The sequence below is a fragment of the Frieseomelitta varia genome, unplaced genomic scaffold (assembly GCF_011392965.1).
Source record: "Frieseomelitta varia isolate USP_RPSP 00005682 unplaced genomic scaffold, Fvar_1.2 scaffold_212, whole genome shotgun sequence".
Taxonomy (NCBI): Eukaryota; Metazoa; Arthropoda; class Insecta; order Hymenoptera; family Apidae; genus Frieseomelitta; species Frieseomelitta varia.
In genome coordinates, this window is record NW_025109884.1 from 430,350 (window position 1) to 449,297 (window position 18,948).

At 40.8% G+C, this 18,948-nt stretch overlaps 4 protein-coding genes across 6 annotated transcripts; 1 reads left to right on the forward strand and 3 right to left on the reverse strand.

Moving 5' to 3' along the window:
* Positions 1 to 228: 228 nt before the first annotated feature.
* On the reverse strand, positions 229 to 5,408 carry LOC122527154 (activated Cdc42 kinase-like). Its single transcript, XM_043651087.1, has 2 exons — positions 4,891 to 5,408; positions 229 to 4,785 (listed from the first exon to the last, which is right to left on the reverse strand). Exons 1-2 carry the CDS (start codon positions 5,403 to 5,405, stop codon positions 3,822 to 3,824), a joined length of 1,479 nt encoding a protein of 492 aa, XP_043507022.1. The 5' UTR covers positions 5,406 to 5,408; the 3' UTR covers positions 229 to 3,821.
* Positions 5,409 to 6,640: 1,232 nt separating this feature from the next.
* Positions 6,641 to 14,025, reverse strand: LOC122527153. 2 transcript variants are annotated; one of them, XM_043651085.1, is made up of 8 exons: positions 13,825 to 14,025; positions 13,112 to 13,753; positions 12,582 to 12,674; positions 10,922 to 12,508; positions 10,596 to 10,826; positions 10,391 to 10,512; positions 9,757 to 9,987; positions 6,641 to 8,875 (listed from the first exon to the last, which is right to left on the reverse strand). In XM_043651085.1, exons 2-8 carry the CDS (start codon positions 13,134 to 13,136, stop codon positions 6,674 to 6,676), a joined length of 4,491 nt encoding a protein of 1,496 aa, XP_043507020.1. In that variant the 5' UTR covers positions 13,137 to 13,753; positions 13,825 to 14,025; the 3' UTR covers positions 6,641 to 6,673. The 2 variants fall into 2 exon arrangements, with proteins under 2 accessions (XP_043507020.1, XP_043507021.1); XM_043651086.1 differs by lacking the exon at positions 13,112 to 13,753 and having other exon boundaries at positions 10,376 to 10,512.
* A 738-nt stretch (positions 14,026 to 14,763) lies between these two features.
* On the forward strand, positions 14,764 to 17,339 carry LOC122527155 (NADH dehydrogenase [ubiquinone] 1 alpha subcomplex subunit 10, mitochondrial). Of its 2 annotated transcripts, XM_043651088.1 has the most exons (5): positions 14,764 to 14,852; positions 14,938 to 15,010; positions 15,303 to 15,947; positions 16,028 to 16,420; positions 16,481 to 17,339. In XM_043651088.1, the coding sequence occupies exons 2-5, from the start codon at positions 14,942 to 14,944 to the stop codon at positions 16,646 to 16,648; spliced, it is 1,275 nt and encodes a 424-aa protein (XP_043507023.1). In that variant the 5' UTR covers positions 14,764 to 14,852; positions 14,938 to 14,941; the 3' UTR covers positions 16,649 to 17,339. The 2 variants fall into 2 exon arrangements, with proteins under 2 accessions (XP_043507023.1, XP_043507024.1); XM_043651089.1 differs by having other exon boundaries at positions 14,798 to 15,010; positions 16,028 to 16,424; positions 16,481 to 16,543.
* Positions 17,340 to 17,476: 137 nt separating this feature from the next.
* Positions 17,477 to 18,828, reverse strand: LOC122527158 (synaptobrevin homolog YKT6). The gene is made up of 4 exons (XM_043651095.1): positions 18,530 to 18,828; positions 18,165 to 18,361; positions 17,824 to 18,095; positions 17,477 to 17,747 (listed from the first exon to the last, which is right to left on the reverse strand). Exons 2-4 carry the CDS (start codon positions 18,352 to 18,354, stop codon positions 17,607 to 17,609), a joined length of 603 nt encoding a protein of 200 aa, XP_043507030.1. The 5' UTR covers positions 18,355 to 18,361; positions 18,530 to 18,828; the 3' UTR covers positions 17,477 to 17,606.
* Between the last annotated feature and the right edge of the window lie 120 nt (positions 18,829 to 18,948).

Genomic DNA, 18,948 nt, shown 5'->3' on the forward strand with positions numbered 1-18,948 from the left:
TGTATTGTGTACATTTTGAAAGTTGCAATACTCCCACCACGGGCCACCACCGATTATTTCTTATGCAACATTAATTTATAACGTACATGATATTAACTTTCACGTTAATTTAAATTATAACTTCACATCGGTTTATAACATAAATCAATGCGCAATATTAAATTACACAACAGATAATATTACAATTGGAAAATTGGAAGACCAATGAGGAAGAAAAGACAGGCTGCCTCCGTTTATGAATGTGTATATATTATTGTAAATACAGTCGATATAAAACGTCCTCGTGTTTTCCGCGCGATAATAATCCATACATGTAGAGACGTACAAACGTGTATTGCCTTATCGTAGTACAAGGTCGCGTATAAAAAAAACAGGCTATTAGGATCAACTTACTGCTATTGCCACAAGGGGCGTCGATTCTCTCCCCCTCCCCCCGCCGCGAATTTTGGCGATCTTCGTTTTCCTATAAACCCCTCCCCTCCTCCCCCATCCTACCGCCACGGCGAACGAGGTCGCCAGGTTCATCCGCGCAAAGGAAGCGTGCTCGTTAGCGCGTAGAGCTCTTCTTATCGCTTGCAAACGATCTTGCGTAAAATTCGAGAAGATCCTGCGAAAAGCTCTGCCTGTCGAGATATCCTCAAGGTATCACGCGAGTCTTTCTTCCGTGTCGAGAATCGACTAAGTACGCTGGCTCGGAAAACAAAAACAAAAAAAAAAAAAAGAAAAAAAGAAACTGAAGAGGTGAATTTATACCTTCTATCAAAATCAACTTCTAATTCTAACTGTGATTCCTGCGCAAAAATAATCGATCTCTTCATACTGAAACTTTATCGTTTATCTCTAGGTCCTCGTTTCGATCGACGTGTTAGCTCAAGAGACGAAGAAGAAACCTTCCACCTCCTGCCTTCTATTTCTTGGCTACGATACATAGTCCGTGATAATTGCAGAAGATCCTGCACCAAGACCTTATTTACAGAACACTGAAACGCATTCGAAGAGTTTGATCAAACAGTACGAATGGAAGATCGTTTGTTAATCAACTTTTTATACAACTAAATGATTCAAGGGGAAAACGTATGCTGTATGTCAGAAGAGTCGATTCACGTTGATCTACAGCCTAAGAATATTCCGACTATCCTGAACGATGCATCTTTATCGTCTAAGGTTTCTCAATTTTAATGCCCTGATATTTTGATTTTCTCAATCTTTCAGCCCCTGATGGACCGATGGAACGCTGGTAATGTTCTTGAAGCCAACACGCGATGTGAAACGTCGTTCAGCAGAAAAAAAAAAGAAAAAAAAAAATACAAGATGCGTGTATTTTTATTCAGGAACCGAAAACCTTATTGTTCAATGTTAATACAAAAAGGGACTAAGTAATCATTACTTAGATGATTTCCGTAAGCTCCTATGTTTGGTTTCGTTGAGGGATACCAAAAGTACGGTCGGCAAGGATCTCCAATCGCTCATCTTCCAATCTATTTCATGAAACACAGTCTATTCGTTTCTCTTCCTTCCCGTCTAATATCCATAATATCCGCAATAAAACATTACAGACGCGTGCGTCACTAGTCAGCTACGCGAATTACAGTGAGCAAATTTGTTCCTCGAGCTCGCCTCGGCCACAGCAAAACTGTCCAAAGGAAGAGGGTTTGTAGAAAAAGTTCCCGTAAAAAACGCACAGACACGTGGAAAAATATTTCTCAATCAAAGTGTTTTACAATTTTGCTGTGGTTCGAACGAGTTCTATTACCGGATATGTTACTCGATTCATCGAACTACTATGTGTGTGTATGTGTATGTACGTATGTGTGTATGTGTGTGTGTCTGTGAACATTTTCAAACATACCCTGCATCACGAAGAACGTGCAATCCAAAATCCAGGCTAGAAACTAGCTCCTGGCTGTAGAAATTGGAGAACTGAGATTTGCACGATCTTGGAGATGTTGCACACGAGAGAAAAAAAAAAATGAAATTTGTTCTACCTAGAGAGTAGCTTATCGAGCCAAAAGCCATGAATCTCTGATCTCTATCGTCGAGATTATCAAGCAAACGTTATGATTAACAAGATGAATTTCATTCAATTTTTTTTTTCCAATGATAATTTCCTCTTTTCCCCCTCTCTTCCCTCTCCAGACAAATTAAATTAGACATCTTTTACAAAACTTATAACAAGGTTACAACACGAAAGCAAAATCTATCTAGCAAAATATAAAAATCAATCTTATTGAACACAAAGATTCCATACATATTTGGTGCTTATCATACCCTACTACCGGGTCAAAAAAATACAAAAAAAAAAAAAAGATTCCCCTCTTTCTAGTACGAACTACAAAATGTTTTTCATTGTCAATCCAAGGTTTTGGATATTGAATTGGAGTAAAAATATCGATATAACAAACGGTGTTCTCTCTCATGTACCTTTCACTCTCACTCTCATTCTCATTCTCACTCTCACTCTCTCTCTCTCTCTCTCTCTCTCTCTCTCTCTTTCTCTCTATCATTTGTGCTGATTTTTGCGTTAATTACGCGCACACGACGTGTTTAATTGTAAGATCTATCGCTTATCGGATACAAATATCGCGCTTAATATAAAATAAAATAGTTTCACCGCTTTTCATTCGGAGCGACTTGGTTTACAGAAATCATTCGATGCATACGATGAATACGATCGAACACTAATCTACGGTGCGTGTGATACCCAAATAATAATACCGTGTGAATATTATCTTTGGAATCGAAACTCGTTTTTCTAACGTGAAAGTAAAAACGTCCTTCTCTTCTCCTTTTCTTTTTCTTTTTTTTTTCCTCCCCCTTTTATCTTCTTGTGTTCCGAACAGTGAAGAAAATAAAATGGTTTTCGAATTGTTTTTGCAGATCGTGTTGATGACGATACCAAACGATTGTCTCGTATAAAATACACAATTTCTTAAATAACAAAGAGAGAAATATAACAAACAAAGGATAAAGATAATTTATAGAGAGTCTTTGATCATCGTAACCACGATGCAAGGATTAATTCGCTACTTAGTCATAGGCTTCGTAATACTTTCTCTTAATATTTGCCTAATTGAAGCTGCAAAATATATGTATGTACGCATATATTCAGTTACGCTTCCGCTACATACGATTTATCCGATCACAAAAAACCTGATCAGCGATACGTTTATTGTGCAAATTATCACATTACGTTCGTATTAGACGAAGAAGAGGAAGAAAGTGATGTATCTCTTTCTCGCTTAATTAAATAAAAAAGAAAAAGCTATTATCCCGTTGGTCCATCAGAAAAAAAGATGCTTAGCTTTTGGAAGCTACTAAAATGTCCAAAACAAAATGCAATTACCTTGCACAGAATTTTAGGAAGCATTCAAACGGACAGATTCACCAGACTTAACAACTTAGCCTTGTAACAACTCACATCCAGCACGATATTACTAAATTACCAAAGAAACTAATTACAACTCACAATTTGTCTTGAACATTCGTTTCAATACGATCAGTGGTAAAAATAATTTGTCATTTCTTCTCTCCTTTTTCTGATGGACAATCGTGTATGCCACTTCTTTGCAAGGATTCTACCAAAACGTCTATCCTGCCCTACGTCACGATACATTCAAACGCTATAATCTCACTCTAACTCTAAAGTAATAAATAAATCGTCGTACGAGTTCGCCTACGCGCGGGCATGAAAAACGGAAGGGCATTCCAACATTTGAAAATGCTATTTCAACTTAATCCCACCCGCGTAAGCGTACAATGTTCCATTGAAACGCCTCAACTTTCCAGAGATTGTCAAAGAAAAAACAGAAAACAAATCTCAATTAAACCGCAGCGGTATCGTCGGTGCTTCTCAACAATGCGGCCGCCTTCACCACGTCACCGCCACACTGATTCAGCATGACCTTGCAATCTTCCAGCCCAACGAAGTTGTTCTCCTTTTTCAGTAACCCCTGAAGACGCTCCAGCTTAATCGCCGCCAGCACATCCCAGTCAGTAACGTTCAACGCAGCTATGCACGACTCCGGGGTGGACTGCTCGTGGAGCACCTTCATCATGATCCTGACCTCGTCAGACTGCTCTCCGTTTCGAGGTCCGCGGGTCCTCCTCGCGTTCGGCCCGTCACAGGCGAACTCCAACAGATCCTCGCAGGAAACATGATCGGACTGTCGCGACAGGTCGCTCGCGTGTCCCGGTAGCTTCTCGTTGGACAACCTGTTGTAGGTGTCCGTCAGACCTGCAGAGTGAAAACTGTCATTCGAGTTAGTAACGGAGGATTCTTTCGACATCTCTGGTTGCAGTTTGCACCGCGATTGTAAGCTGTTCTCCGAGTATTCCCCGTAATCGAACTGCATCATGTAATTTGAGGGCCTCTGAACCAACGGAGTTCTCTTGGCCGCTTGGAGTTTGTTAGACCCGTGGAGATCGCCTTTCCCATGGGCCACCGAATCTTCCGGCTTCAGGTTCAAATCCGACGGCGTTGAATTTCTACTCGCCTCGCCGGTCTCGTTCTCTTGGACATACTTCGAAGCGGAGCTTCTGACGGACGTTTTCGACTCTACGCTGACCTTCCTCTGGAGTCGTTCGATGGAGGAGTCGCTCGACTGTACGTCGCTGTTCTCCTGCGCGTTCTGCCGGCAGTCTGGGGTGTCGCAGTCGGCCAAGTTGTCGGAGAACTCGAGCAAATCCTCGGAGATCACGCTGAAACGGTGCAGCCTGTTCTCGTCTGCCGGCAACGAGTCTAACGCAGCTAATTCGGAATCGATACGTTGCTCGAATTCCTCTGGACTGAAAACAGAGGACCAAAGTAGTACACTAATATCTTTACAAAGCCTTTAAGCCGCAGTTGAACGAATGAAGCGAGTTTCGCTGAAAGTTACAGCAATCCTATACCTGTTGGCTGAATTCTCCGACGAGTAACCCTCGTGCAACAAGCTGCTGGCTATGGAGGAGCTCGTGCACTGCAAACTTCCATCCACCTGGTCCTCGATAGGCGGCGTGGTGACCGCCATTTTGGCCAAGGTTCTGGTTACTCCGCCACCTGGTATAATCAGAGGGTGTTTCCTCTGATGCCTGGGCAAGCTGGACTTCGGCTGCAACGTCTTGGACCTGTCTCTGGGCGGTAACGGTATGGGATTCTCGTCCACGTTGCTCTGATTCTGATTGTTCTCTATCTCTTGGGCAGAGTGGTGTCTTTCGAGGTGACGTGATTGAAGAAGCAACGGCGGAGGCACGTGTGGCGGCGGCGGTGCCCTGATTTTCGGCAGTGTTTTGGAACCGCTGTGATAGGCGTCGAAGTGGAAATGATCGGCGACCAGGTCATCCTGATGCGACACCGGATGGCCCAGTGTGGCGTGCTTGTTCCCGCGAATCCTGGGCCTCACCACGGGCAGCCCGGAGCGTAGCATGCGCAACGGGTTCGTGTCCGGGGACGTCTCTACGCTGGGCGTCTCCACAAGGCTGTTGTACACTTCCTTCGCCTCGTCCGACAACGTAGCCTAAACAAGTCGTGGGAGGGGATAGATTCGGGAAAGAAGAACAAAAAAAATTAAAGAACGAAAATAACAAATGAAGGAAAAGAGAAAGAGATAGAGACAGAGAGTGAAAGAGAGAGACAGACAGACAGAAAGAGAGTGACTATGAAATTGAAATGTGAAAAAAGAATTTCCTCGTAGGCTTCATGTGTACATGAACGATGGATCCTCTCTAAATGAAAGGAACTCGCAAGCAAAAATGTGGGAACAACGAAGAACACACTCTTTGTGTCTCACGATGCAAGTCAATACGCCAAAGAAAAATAAAAAAAAAAAAACTAAGATAACGTATACATTCGATATATAGGCCGACTCTAGAGATGCTACTCTAAATAGAAAGGATGCAACAGATGTTTCCCTGTACGTGTGTGTCGAGGTTGAACACTCGCCTAAGTAAGAGATCAATTCGCATATATATATATATATGCGTGATTAACATATCCCCATTCCAGTTTCCCTTCAAGTACAAATAGTATAAACGTGTAAATGCATCCAAATATATTATCGACTAGATATTATTATTCAGTTAATTATTATGTAACATGCAAGCATGCTAAGCGTATGTGACACGAACTGCCTCTGGGCAGTCCTTCGTTTAAGTACATTGTAATATTGTCCAGAGTTGGGTATTGTTTCCCAATCCACGTGATCTCCAAGATCCTGGAATTTCAACGCTTTACGACCACTGGGAAACGTTGCTATAACAAACGCATTAGATAAAAAGAAAAAGGAAACAGCAATTGTTTCATTAATATGTCGTAAAGAACTCTTTGCAAGAGATAAATTATCAAAGTTATGGTATCAGAAGAAGAAAAGGATAATTGTTAATATTGATCTTCTATAGTCTGATCATCTCACTAGCTAAATCAAGGATAATACCGCAAAGATAACTACACAGCAGAGTTGCTCACTGTGTGTTTAAGCAAATCAACCGAGAGGAGAATTACAAATATTCCATAAAAATTCAGTCTAAGAGGGAACTGGTTAGGTTTAATTTTGCCCAACTCTGGCATCACATCCCATACGTTTCTGCCAAGACATATCCCATACATTTGGCATACCAAATCGATGACATTATTACTGATTATTATCAGGCTCCAGGATCGAGTGGAAAGCGATACACGGGCGAGGATGTTGGATATTTATGGTGCAGGGGATGGCGGGAAGGTCAGTATGTCGTTCGTGAACTCCGGATACTCTGAACTGGTGTCGGAGTCAAGGTCAGAGTTACTGGTGAACGTCAGGCTAGAACTGGGGGCGCTTTCTGGCCAAGAGAGCAGGTTGTTTCTAGAGGAGAAAGGCGGCGACAACGAGTTCAAGAAACTGGTCGACGGTGGCGGCGACTTCCCGCAAAGTTCTATCGACGAAAATCCCCGGGCGGCCTCCGGATGCAGGAAGTGACTCTTGTTCTTGAAGTTCAGCCGCAAATTGTGCGGTAGCTTCTTGTGACGGCGCTTGTACCGCAAACGGCTCCGTATATCCGTCTCCGAGTGAGAGATCGAGTCCGAGTCCTCGCTGGTGTCCTCGTTGGCAGGATGAAAGGATCTCCTCACGTTTTTGATCGGTGGCTTTCTGTTCTCGGACAGTGAGGACGTTCTGTGTCTGTATATGTTGGTAACCGTGGACATCTTCTCCAAAAGCGTGTCGGTCTTGGGCAACTCCTTCCTCGTGCTGTCGTTCTGATAGAGTTTCGGCGGCTCGAGGATGTGCTGATGCAGACCCGGGCTAGAAGGCGGCGGGTTTATCTTCTGCGAGGTGAGATTCAGCTTCATGCTGATCTGCGACTGACACTGATGAAGGGGAATGTTCAAGTCCAAGTGCTTGGGCTTTTGCATCGGTATGTTCAAGCTTCTCAACGGCATCTGGCTCTGGGCAGATATGTCCAAATTCCTCACGCTGGTGACCAACGACTTGGACGCGGCGGTCTCTATGTTCCTAGAGTTCTGCGCGATATTCTTGCCCAATTGGATCATGTTCTGAGTCAGTTTGCCTAAGCCCAGATTCAAACCCTGTCCTTTCTTCGAGTCCAAATAGTTCTTCACGCTCTCCAGGCCTGACACTTCCTTCTGGTACTTCTCCGCCAGAAGCTTGCTGCTCAGCTCGTGCACTTGGTTGTTCGCCTCCGCGTCCGACTTCCTCCTGAGTCGCTGGAAATTCACACGGAGGCTCTCCGAGCTGCTGTAAACGGGGGACTCCTTCTTCTCCGATTCCGCGATGAACAGCGGGTTGTTGGATATAACGAACGGGAAACCGTCGTGGCCGTTTTGGTTCTGCTCTATCTTGCGAAAACTCTGGATATTGATCTTCATAGCTTCCATGTTCGCTCTGGGGCTGTCCGAACCGCCTGCCACCTTCAAGTTCGTCTTTATGCTGTCCGTGGACCCGTAAATCACGCTCTTGGCTCCCTCCTGGCTCGGGTTCCTCGGCACGAACGGCACCTTCCCGCCCCTTGGCTTCGACACGTCCATCTTCTTCGGGAACTCGAGTATGTTCATCTTGGAAGAATCGCTGAAGGAACTGGTGATCTTCGGCCTCGTGCCGAGGTCTATGTTGACCATCTTGTCCCTAGGTGAGTCGAATTTGATCGCCTTGCTGCGCGCGAATTCAACAAAGTTCGACGACTTGTCTTTCATCAGGTCGAAGCTGGCGCCGCTCTCCTCGCACTGCGCCTCGAAACTCGCCGCCTTGTCTTTCAGCGGTTGTTGCTCGCAGCTGCTGGGAAACTTACCCGACACCTGCTGGTTGTTGTGCTTGGCATTCGCGGCTGCCGGCGTACCACCCTGTTCCTGAACGTTCGAGTAACACGCCGATTTGCCTGGCTGTTCCAAATTGTTCATCTTCGTGTCGTACTTGTCATCGCCGAAGTACAACACCTTCTCGTTGGTGCACGCGAGGGCGGCGTCGTCGTCGAAGTACCTCGGCTGTTCGAAGTAACGGTCCACGTAGCTGGTGGATACTCTCTTCTGTTCCCGAGGGAAATCGAAATTGGAATTCTCGATGCTCAGGGAGGAGACCTTTCTGCTCTGTTGGAACGCGTTCAGCTTCCCGTTTATATCCGCGAGGCCGTCGCAACTGAAATTCCCCTTCTTGTTCCCGTTCTCGAGGAACTCCGTCGACTTCACCAGATTCTGCTTCGTCACCGCGTTGTCGAGTATGTGCGCGTCGAACTCTATGTCCATGTACGACGTCCACGCGGTCGGCTTTGTCAGAAGTTCCCTGGACTTTGCGAAACAGAACTCGGCGGACGCTTTGTCCCATAATGGCAATTTCAAGGTCGACGGCGCGCCAAGCGACTCTATGCTAGATACAGTGGACGAAAGTGATTGCAAACTTGAACACAACCACTTTGTGTACCACGTGCGCGAACATACCCACATGAACGTTCCCACAGACAATCGTGCAATTCGTGAGAAATGAGGAAATGATAAATAACAAGCGGTGGCGAAAGTTCGGATCATGCGGTGGCGATTGAGAGACAGGCAAAGCAAGTATCCGTACCAAAGAAGAAGTTCAAGAGTGATTCCGGTGATTGCGTATGAGTTGACAAAGAAAAAAAAAAAAACAAAAAAACAAAAAAAAAAAAAAGAAACAAAAAAACAAACGAAAAACGTTTGAACACGGCGGCGTGTGATCGATGGTGAAATCAAAAAATAACCAGCGATAAATAAATTGAAAAAGAATTGTCGAGAAACAAACGGAGAAATAAACGAGACGGGAAAGGATCGGAGGAGAGTCAAGATTAGTCTTCCATGTTAAACCAAGAAGTGTTTCATCAACTTAACGTACAATCAAACAACTCAAATCAGGAATATGAAGAACAGATACGATTATACGGTATATATATGTATATACCTACTCTTTCGTGCGGCATCAGGAATTAACTCTGTTCCATAACAGTTTCAACGGGAACGAACCGAGAAAACGGTTTGAAAAAAAGGACCATCTCTCGTCGGGTACAGAGAAGTTTTTTTTTTTGTGCTCACAATTGTACGAATTATCATCATTTATCATGTTCGTGTTGAGATGAATAGTTGATGTTTGTAGAGGAACTGGTATATTTGTTTCTTGTTAGTTTCGTTAGTAAGAAACGAAATTGAATTGGTAACTCCTTTCCCAAGTGCGGCGTTAGAATCGTGTTCTGAATTATGTTATTCGTGTGTACCTTTTTTTTTTTTTTTTTTTTTTTAAGTTGTTGGTGATCGAAACGAAAATATGTATAATATACCTGTATGTCAGGTATACTGGCAGCTTCTTCTGAAAAGTGTCGTCTGTCTGGTTTGGGACTGTGTTGATGTGGCAACTTAAAAGAGAACTTTCTGCGCCTCGAAGGACTGGCAGGTGTTCGGGGTGACTCCGGTGAATGTTCAAGGTCTGTCATGGAACGTGCTGTCAATTCCTGTGCCATAGCAATGGCTGAGTAGAGAGTTTTCTGATCGGCGGCTGAGATAGGCTTCACCTAAATATATAAGAAGCAAACGTTTTACCATCTCTCTTGTGGTAAATGTACAACATACAAGTTTCTGCTTTTCTTCCACTCTTATCGAAATTCTTAACGAAAATTCACTGCGTGTGCCTTTCTTTTTATCTTTCATTATTTATTAATACCGTTTCTGTGAACGTTACAAAACTTTAGGTTCCTATGCCTCGACATGCACATGATACATATATAGTAATACGTAAAAAGAAAGTAACAATACACAGCAGCAAACAATGAATAAAAAAAGTAAATGATTGACTATTATAATAATAATGATAATAATAATAATAATAATAATAAAAATATCAATAATAATAATAATACGTAAAAGCATAATGGTAAATAAAAAGATAAAACGTTACTGTACATTTATTGGACTCACGGTGGCTTGTTTCTTTTTATTGCTTTGTTTCGCCTGCATCTCCCTCAGCTCGTTTCGAACGTTGCTCGATTCGTGCTCGGTTGACAGAGGATGAACTGGCGGTGGCGGAGGAGGGGAAGACCCTAGTCAGAAAGGGAGTCGATTAATTTATTAAAAACTGCCTCGTGTCATGCTCCATCAACGTATACACTTGCTGAATTTGTACCTAATGATCTGAACATTTGGTCCATTTCGGCCAGTAAACTTGGACCAAAATCGAAATTCAACGTTTTATCAAATCTCAGAGGGCTATCTTGATTTTCCTCGTCGCTGATCTCGTGATACTCGTGGTCCGTTCCAAGAGCGTCGTTGTTACTGGCCGCGTTCAACGGAACAGGCTGTTTACTTGAATTGGCAGCATGACACACTTCAGAATTTACGTCTGACCACAAATTTTCTAACAAAACAAATATCAAATAATATCAAAATAGCATCTATTGATGATCTTAAATACTAACAAACAAACAAAAAAAAATATATATATATACACACCATGCTTATTTAAAACATCCTGCTGTGCATTCCTGTAATCCCTCAATAATTCCCTGTTCGTCTCCGCGCTCCTCGTCTCTTCGTTCAAAGCTTGACTAGAATTATCCGTTACATCCTCCTGTGGTTTGTACGGCGTCACCACTTGCCTCGGCAAGTGCGGATACTTGCCACCGAGAAAGCCAATGTCACCGAAATAAGCTCCATCCAATCCTACGTGGCCAGTGTGCTTCAAATCGCCTTGCGGGGAGGAAATCATATCCGTTCGGATCTTTCGTCTCTGAGAGGAGAAAGCGTTCTTTCCATCACCACGTGTGAATTCACCCGGCTTGTTACTTGGCAAATTAGACCCAAGATACGCTATCGTGTGAGCGGGATTGAAAAAACCAGTTTTCCCATTGTTCAATACACCTTTCCATAAAGTGTTACTGCTCCCCTTGTCGAGGACAGTGATGACGTCTCCCTGCCTGTAAACAAGCTGGCTGCTTTCCGTGCTGTCCTGTACAGCTTGCACTTGCTCCGGCTTCAAGTCGGGCAAGATGTTGATCAGTTCAGAGAATTTTGACCGTTTGGACGGCTCGTGCTGCCAGCACTGCTGCATGAGCGAGAAATATTCCTTCGGGCAGCACTCTGGTTGCTCTAATCTCTGAAAGTTAGGGTCATCTATCGCTTCTAAGATCTGATGACCCGTCAACGCCGCCCATGGTTGGAAACCATAGCTGAACATCTCCCACAATGTCACACCGTATGCCCATACGTCGCTCGCAGAAGTGAACTTCAGATACAATATACATTCCGGAGCGCACCACGCTATTGGTAGTTTCAAGTTCACGTTGAAATTCGTTTGGTAATAGTCCTTTCCGACTCCTAACGCCCGAGACAGTCCGAAGTCGGATATTTTGACCTTGTTCTTCGAGAACACCAAAATATTCCTGGCAGCGAGGTCCCTGTGTATCAATCGTTTCGCTTCCAGATACTGCATCCCGTCCGCGATCTGTACAGCAAAGTCGCACAACGAGAGAACGGGAAAGCTGGTGCGCAAACTCGGTTCTTTCAAACATTCCAGCAACGATCTTAAGGGAGCCAATTCCGTGACAAGCATCAAAGAATTCGTGTCCAAGACTACGCCGTACAGTCTCACGATGTGCTCGTGATCTATCGCGTACATTATGACCGCCTCTTTCAAAAATTCGATCGGATTGTTCTGCATTCTCTCCCGTGACAAACATTTGATCGCCACTTGTATCCTTTCCCCGTCGTTCGTCCAAACGCCTTGCTGGACAACGCCAAACTCGCCGATCCCTAACTCTTTGTTCACGATGATCGCGTCAGCCGGTATCATGTACTTATTAGGAACACGAATCGGTGGCTTGTCCTGCCTCTCCTCTGGTAACATAGTTAAAGCACCTGTGGCTGGCTCCTCCCGTTTTGGTAACAGCATCTTCTTGAACTTGGACAAGTAATTCTGTGGGAAGTGTTTCTGAAAGTACTTCTTCAAACGACGCATTTCAGGCTTGCTCATCCCAATGGCGTTCAAGTCTTCCTCCGTTACATATTTTAGTTGAGCGGTTGTTTGCACCTTCAGGTCCCCTGCGTGAACACATCAGATCAGTCAGAAACAATTCAATTGGATATTTAATGACTTCATTTGAAAATACGCTACCTCGAATTCCAGGATAATACTGCTGGAGCTCTGCTTCCATAAGGAATTCATACAAGCCAGGTCCAGTGTTGCGGGACATTCCTCCTTGTGTGTCTTTAAGCAAATAAAAAGGATACGCGTAAACATCACTAAAATGTTAGATAATTGGATACTTACTAGTCAGTTACTATCTAATCTATGATGTTTACATGTATCTTTTTATTTTAGACAAGTAAAATATTAAACACATTTACAATTAGATAGTAACTAGTTAGATAATTACTTTAGACAAGATACATGTAAACGTCACTAAAATATTAGGTACATTGAGATAGTAACTAGTTAAAGAGTTACTATCTATATGATCTTTATCTTTTTACTTTAGACACGTAGAAAAAAGTTAGATAGTAAGTAGTTAAATAGTTACTTTAGACAAGTAAAAAGATAAAGATATTAGACACATTCAAATAACAATGATTCCTGTGACAACTATTTATTCATGAAAATTCGTCAACTTGCAACGTTTTGAGTTGATGAGGAAGACCAATCACCTCCTAATTCAATTTCCAAAACCATCTACCATCTAATTCAATTAACATCAGTTCGAAGGCCGAGAGTCGAATTTTCATCACGTGTTATCGAAAGTCGCTCGAGAAACTCTCAAAGCAAAAGGGCCTCTCGAAACTTTGCTTTCGGCGGTCGTCGAGCATCATCAAACCATCTGAACCATCGTTTCGAAACGTGAACACTGACTACGAGTGTAACATCAAGCAGACTAGATCTCTTTCTCTTCTCTAAGAAGAACGCGAGGGAGATATTTAAAAAAGAGTTACGAAGCGCAACGCGAAACTTCTACGCCGAAGGAGAGCGCGGAATGGGGGGGGGGGGGGGGGGGGGGATAGAAAATAATAGAGGCGAGCGAGAGTGGGGAGAAATTCCAGGCATGCGACGACGGTACCGTGTGCACCGTGTGATTTTATTCGGTTAACACCGATGTCGAGTATCATTCTCAACGACGTCGAATCCGGGCCCTCGAGATCTGAGCGATGCACAATCAACGTCTACGGATCGTACGACGTACAAATCTTTCTTTAGGACTGAGCCCTACAAGAAATAGACGAGAGGAGACACGCGGACGATGAACATTCGTCCCTGTGCTCGAATCTCCGTCGAAGACACGCCCCGCGCGTGCACTGCCACAAATAGATCATTATTTATATAAGTATGCATCGCGCCGAGCTCGTAATATACCGTGGCCACTCACCCATTCTACGATGACGCAGCACGGTACACCCAGAGCTCCTCTCCTTGTCATGGGACGCAAGCGTCTGCCACCGCGTTCCGCCGATCGTCGATCCGAAATCGCCGTGAGATCCTTCTCTCTTCCTTCGTCGTGTTCGCTCTCCCCACCGACATGCAGATCACATCGGTCTTCCTTGCCCTCACGTGAAGTTCATATCTCTTGTCCCTTGACGTGTGCACGTCCCTCTCCCTTGCGCGTTAATTTTTATCATTCAATCTTCGCTCCTCGAATAGGAAAATGGAGAACGAACGAGGACCGACGTGGGACTAGTATCGCTCGAACGACGACTTTTATCGCCGGCTCGATCGAAACCAACAACGACTCAAAGACGGTTCGACGCTTCGGCCTCCTCGAGAGCCATTCTATTTGTTTGCGAGTTTCGCGTAACTGCGATACCAGCGCCGCTTGTCAAGAACTCCGGGAAGATCGTCCGAGAAGAAGGGACATTCGAAACTTCCCTATTTTTCGTTTCGTCCTCTCTCTCTCTGTATAGATCTTTTATTTCTCCCAAACCTACTTTGGTTTCACGAGTTCAACGAGATTACAAGACTTTTCTTATTGTCGCAGTTAAGTCTGACGATACTTGATTCACATTAAAATTGGAAACCTTTCAGGTAGTCAGGAAATATATTAGGTATAACAAGCCTCTTTGTCACTGATTGTTTCAATTATTGAATCTCAGTCGATGTTTTTTTACTTATTTTTCCTTTATTTATAATGTAATTATAATTATTATTGTAATTGCATTAATTTATCACATTTTAATTGTATAATTATATTATGTATAATTAATTTATCATATTTTTCATCGTGTTTATAATAATTCATCCTATTTATAACTGTGTTAATTTATCATAAATTAATTGTTATTATTGTATTAACTCATATTTTTCAATTCAGAAAACAATAGCGCTCGATGATAGCGGTAGTGCAGTGTTACGTGCAAATTGAGTACCACTGAGCGAAGTTACGAAGTGCTATCATAGTGGGTAAGGAATTAATATGGACAATATTTGCTACGTTACGTGTCATTTGTTGTATTGAAATTTTTGACTGAAATAATATTTATTTCAGTACAATGACATCGATATTGTCGACCACTATCGCAAAAAGCAATTCCCTCGGATATTTAACTCGATTATGTAAGGTTAGTACTTGTGGTACTATAATGTAGCACTAATATAATAATGTAACGTTATAATAATAGTCATTAACACAATCGAATATTGTTAAAATTGTTAATGATTGTTAAAATCATTTATAAATTACTCGTTCGTTAGTACGTTATATTTTTTTTTATATTAAGTAGTTTTATAAGATCTCCTCTTTTATTCTAAATACTTTTCACTGTGATATCTATATTATTTATGTAGTTACATTATTTTTATTTTAAATTTATATTACAATGTTATATCTTCTCATAATCATGTATTTTACAGGCATCAAAAAATGTTAATAACCTGATGCAAGTGGCATTTATGAGGACATTGAAATTTAAAATTGAAACACCTAAACCAGATCCATATCCTTATTGGAATAAATCATGCCTCAAAACAAACAAGATTATTGATCTAACATGTCTCACGTACGATGAAAATACCAAATTAATCGTTGTAGATGGCCCTCCCGCAGTAGGGAAAAGCAAATTCTGCGAAGATTTAGCAAAAGAATTTGGATTACTGTATATGCCATCACCAACATTCGATGATATGTATATAAATTGCTATGGATACGACGTTCGCAATATAAATCCAGATTTGCCAGAAGCATGGCAATTCCGTGATCTGAAAAATTTCCTAAAAGATCCAAGTCATACAGGAACACCTCGTATCCAACTGGGATATCTTTTAATGAGATATGAACAGTGCATGAACGCAATAATTCATATATTGTCAACGGGACAAGGTGTTATTCTTAACCGATCCATTTTTACAGATTTTGGTTTTATATATGCCATGTATAATTCCGGGTATATACAAGAAAATAGCCTGAAAATATTTGAACAGCTCAAAAACGAAGCAACAAAGCGGTTGCTGATGCCACATTTAGTCATATATTTGGAAGCAACTCCAGAAACTACTCTAGTAAGTTCTATTGTTTTATAATTTCAGGAGAATGATATCGATTAATATTAATATTAACTTATTGATTAAACGTGTTGCAGGAAAGAATTAGGAAACGAGGTAATTCGGATGAAATTAATTCAAAAGTTTTCACAAAGAAATATTTATCGGATCTGGATAATGGAGTGAAGGAGAAATGTTTCTCCTGGCTAACAAACCATTCAGAAATATTAGTCTATGATTGGAACAAGGGGGGCAATGCTAAAGACGTAGCAGACGACATAGAAAACTTAGACTTGGAGGAATCTGAGGTGAAAACTAAATTCAGTGATTGGATATTTCGAGACAGTCATCATTTAAATGACGTTGTGTATTCGTATCAGACGAAATGGGACTTGCTTGTAGACATAGATGATATTATTTTTGACAAATGTGCTAAAGAATTTCTGCTTCCGGGTGAAGCAGAAGACACAATACGAGATATACTTGATAAAGTAAGTATAATTATGTTATTTGTTGTATATAATTTGTGAAAATTTAATGTAACGTTTCAGATCGACACTGAAAAGTATCAGTACGAGTATAATCCAAAGTACCAGAAAATTCCATGGTTTACACGAGAAAGAGTTATGGTATTTAGTTTGTACCGTCGTACGCCTCGTGATTTTGTAAATTGTAATCTATTTGAACTGCCATACCAGACTAAAACTAATTTGTTATAATTTAAGTCTTAAAATAAATCATGTAGTAATAAAAAAATTTAATGTGTCGACTTTATCATGAAACAAATATGTTAAAAATATAAATATATTTTTAAAATTACATAGATGTAGATATATAATTACTTACACATGTACGCAGGCGTCATATTAAATACACTAGCTATATATCTACATATTATATTCATTTAAATACATACACACTCACACACATATATTTATATTTATATTTATATTTATTTTTATATAGAGAAATAAATTAGAATTTTGATTATCAGTAAAATTTATACAATTCATACAAATAAGTTGATTTACACAAAGATTATCGAGTAATGTACAAATATATGAAATTAAACTTTATCTTGCACCACTTTGTTAAGTCACAACATCATTATTCACAACATTATAATTTATTGTTTCATTAATATGAAATTAATTTAATTTTACAAAATTATGTTACAAATAAAAATTAAAATAACTGTTTACAAAAATGTACTCCATTCTATAATAACTCACTTCTTAAATAAATTTAAATAAAAGTTGTATTTATATTTTCTATTATACTTAACAGCAAAATGTTCATTTTAATTTTATATCCCATTATCGTTTTGTCGATGTATAAATAAAATAAAAGTCGGAATGTATTTCCATACGCAAAACTGTACTAAAATTCTTCTAAGACCAAGGTGTTTTATAAAAGAAAAAAGAACAATTTAAACAAATAAAAATCAGTTCAATTGAATCCGGCAGTAGCTTGGTACGCAATTCAAGTGCATTAATACATTTTATATACAAAGAGTTTGTACACAAAATATCGAATTTCGGTACATATAGAATTTATACATTATCTATTTTAATAAAACCTGTATATAATAATAATTCCTTTGCACTTTGTATTAATATTATAAAATTACAAGGATATTCATTGAAACAGGTCAGTATAACTTTCGGCAAAAGGATTTTAAGGAGCTAAACTGCAACACGAGTTAGTTTTACGCGCAGTTTTGTAAAACGCTTTCGACTGAGCACTCAGACCTTGCGATTTGGAGACCAATTCATCCAAATTCTCACCTCTTTTAAGAACAGCTTCCAGTGTATTGTGCTACAAAGTATGTAGAATAATCTGATTAATTTAAAAGATATCTCTTTACCATGGCTTCCAAAACACTTGTACTTACTAAAATAATCTTTGTCTCGTCCAAGTCATTTTGCATTTTAGTAAGAGCATCAGCTTCATTGGGATTCTGATATTTCGCCAAGTACACGTTGATCTGTGCAAAATCAGTCATGGCTTCGCTTAATGTCTCCCATGTAGACTGAGGATACTTGGCTGCAAATTCATCCATAACTTTTGTAATTAACGTGTGCGCCACTCTTCTAGGATATTCGTGATCTGATATAAGCACTGCAGCCAAATTATCTGCTCGTACAAATACGTGACACATGTAATCTACAAAACAATTGCAATTTAACAGTTAAGGGTATTGAAACGACTTTGTACACCTTCGTATGGTGTTACCTCCTTCCTTCACGCTCTGCCTAAAACAGCTTTGAGTTCGTTCCACGATAGTCTTACTTATGAACGTCATAAACTCTTTGACGCTTCCCCTTTGAAAAAACGAGAACGACTCCACATCATAGGCAGCTTTCAACGTTGTCGCTGATGTTGGATTTTTATATAAAATCGAAAACGCATATAGCTTTACCATCTTTTGGCTGCAGAAACAAACAACTGATCAATATTTCTTTTCTTTAACAGGATCTGATTTATTAATATATGCAATTCTACAGAATCATCAAGATGAGGTTCACTGAGATTTTTCAAACCACCTCAGGCAAAAATATTTCTATTGATTCCAACCTTGAAAGTTGGTCGAGACTTACCACGAATAATGTACAATTTTGCCAGAATTCTCGTTCAATGTACAAAACGTAACAGACCCAGATACGCTAACAAGTTTTTGTTCATTCCTAACGAGAGCTCGATGATACCACTTCCAGTTTCACGTACAATTACACCTACTTTGATATTAAAGACGTGAACGCAGCCATGTTTCTCTCATCTGAATTGCGATTCTCAATCGATTTCAATTCTATCATCGATTTTTCTTCGAACGTTGTTCGTTGTATAGGTCGATTTATGTGACAAATAATTGTAGACAAGAGCACAGTGCATTCCTATTAATACATATAAAATGATTTAAAATTCTAATCACGTTTGATCCTTTTTTTTCAAATTTCATAGCATGGCATTGTAATGTCGTGAAGTATGTCCTCAATGGTTTATTTTTGTTATGGCGGAT

What these genes read in the sequence shown, in the direction of transcription:
- LOC122527154 (XM_043651087.1), bottom strand. Translation starts at nt 5,405, where the DNA reads ATGCTACGCTCCGGGCTGCCCGTGGTGAGGCCCAGGATTCGCGGGAAC. An exon ending in TCGGAGAATTCAGCCAACAG is followed by an intron (nt 4,786 to 4,890) that starts GTATAGGATTGC and finishes CTCTGTTTTCAG; the next exon opens with TCCAGAGGAATTCGAGCAAC.
- LOC122527153 (XM_043651085.1), bottom strand. Translation starts at nt 13,136, where the DNA reads ATGGTTTTGGAAATTGAATTAGGAG. An exon ending in GTATTATCCTGGAATTCGAG is followed by an intron (nt 12,509 to 12,581) that starts GTAGCGTATTTT and finishes GTGTTCACGCAG; the next exon opens with GGGACCTGAAGGTGCAAACA. An exon ending in GGATGTTTTAAATAAGCATG is followed by an intron (nt 10,827 to 10,921) that starts GTGTGTATATAT and finishes TTGTTTTGTTAG; the next exon opens with AAAATTTGTGGTCAGACGTA.
- LOC122527155 (XM_043651088.1), top strand. Translation starts at nt 14,942, where the DNA reads ATGACATCGATATTGTCGACCACTATCGCAAAAAGCAATTCCCTCGGA. An exon ending in ATTTAACTCGATTATGTAAG is followed by an intron (nt 15,011 to 15,302) that starts GTTAGTACTTGT and finishes TGTATTTTACAG; the next exon opens with GCATCAAAAAATGTTAATAA. An exon ending in TACGAGATATACTTGATAAA is followed by an intron (nt 16,421 to 16,480) that starts GTAAGTATAATT and finishes GTAACGTTTCAG; the next exon opens with ATCGACACTGAAAAGTATCA.
- LOC122527158 (XM_043651095.1), bottom strand. Translation starts at nt 18,354, where the DNA reads ATGGTAAAGCTATATGCGTTTTCGATTTTATATAAAAATCCAACATCA. An exon ending in GCAGAGCGTGAAGGAAGGAG is followed by an intron (nt 18,096 to 18,164) that starts GTAACACCATAC and finishes ATTGTTTTGTAG; the next exon opens with ATTACATGTGTCACGTATTT. An exon ending in ACGAGACAAAGATTATTTTA is followed by an intron (nt 17,748 to 17,823) that starts GTAAGTACAAGT and finishes CATACTTTGTAG; the next exon opens with CACAATACACTGGAAGCTGT.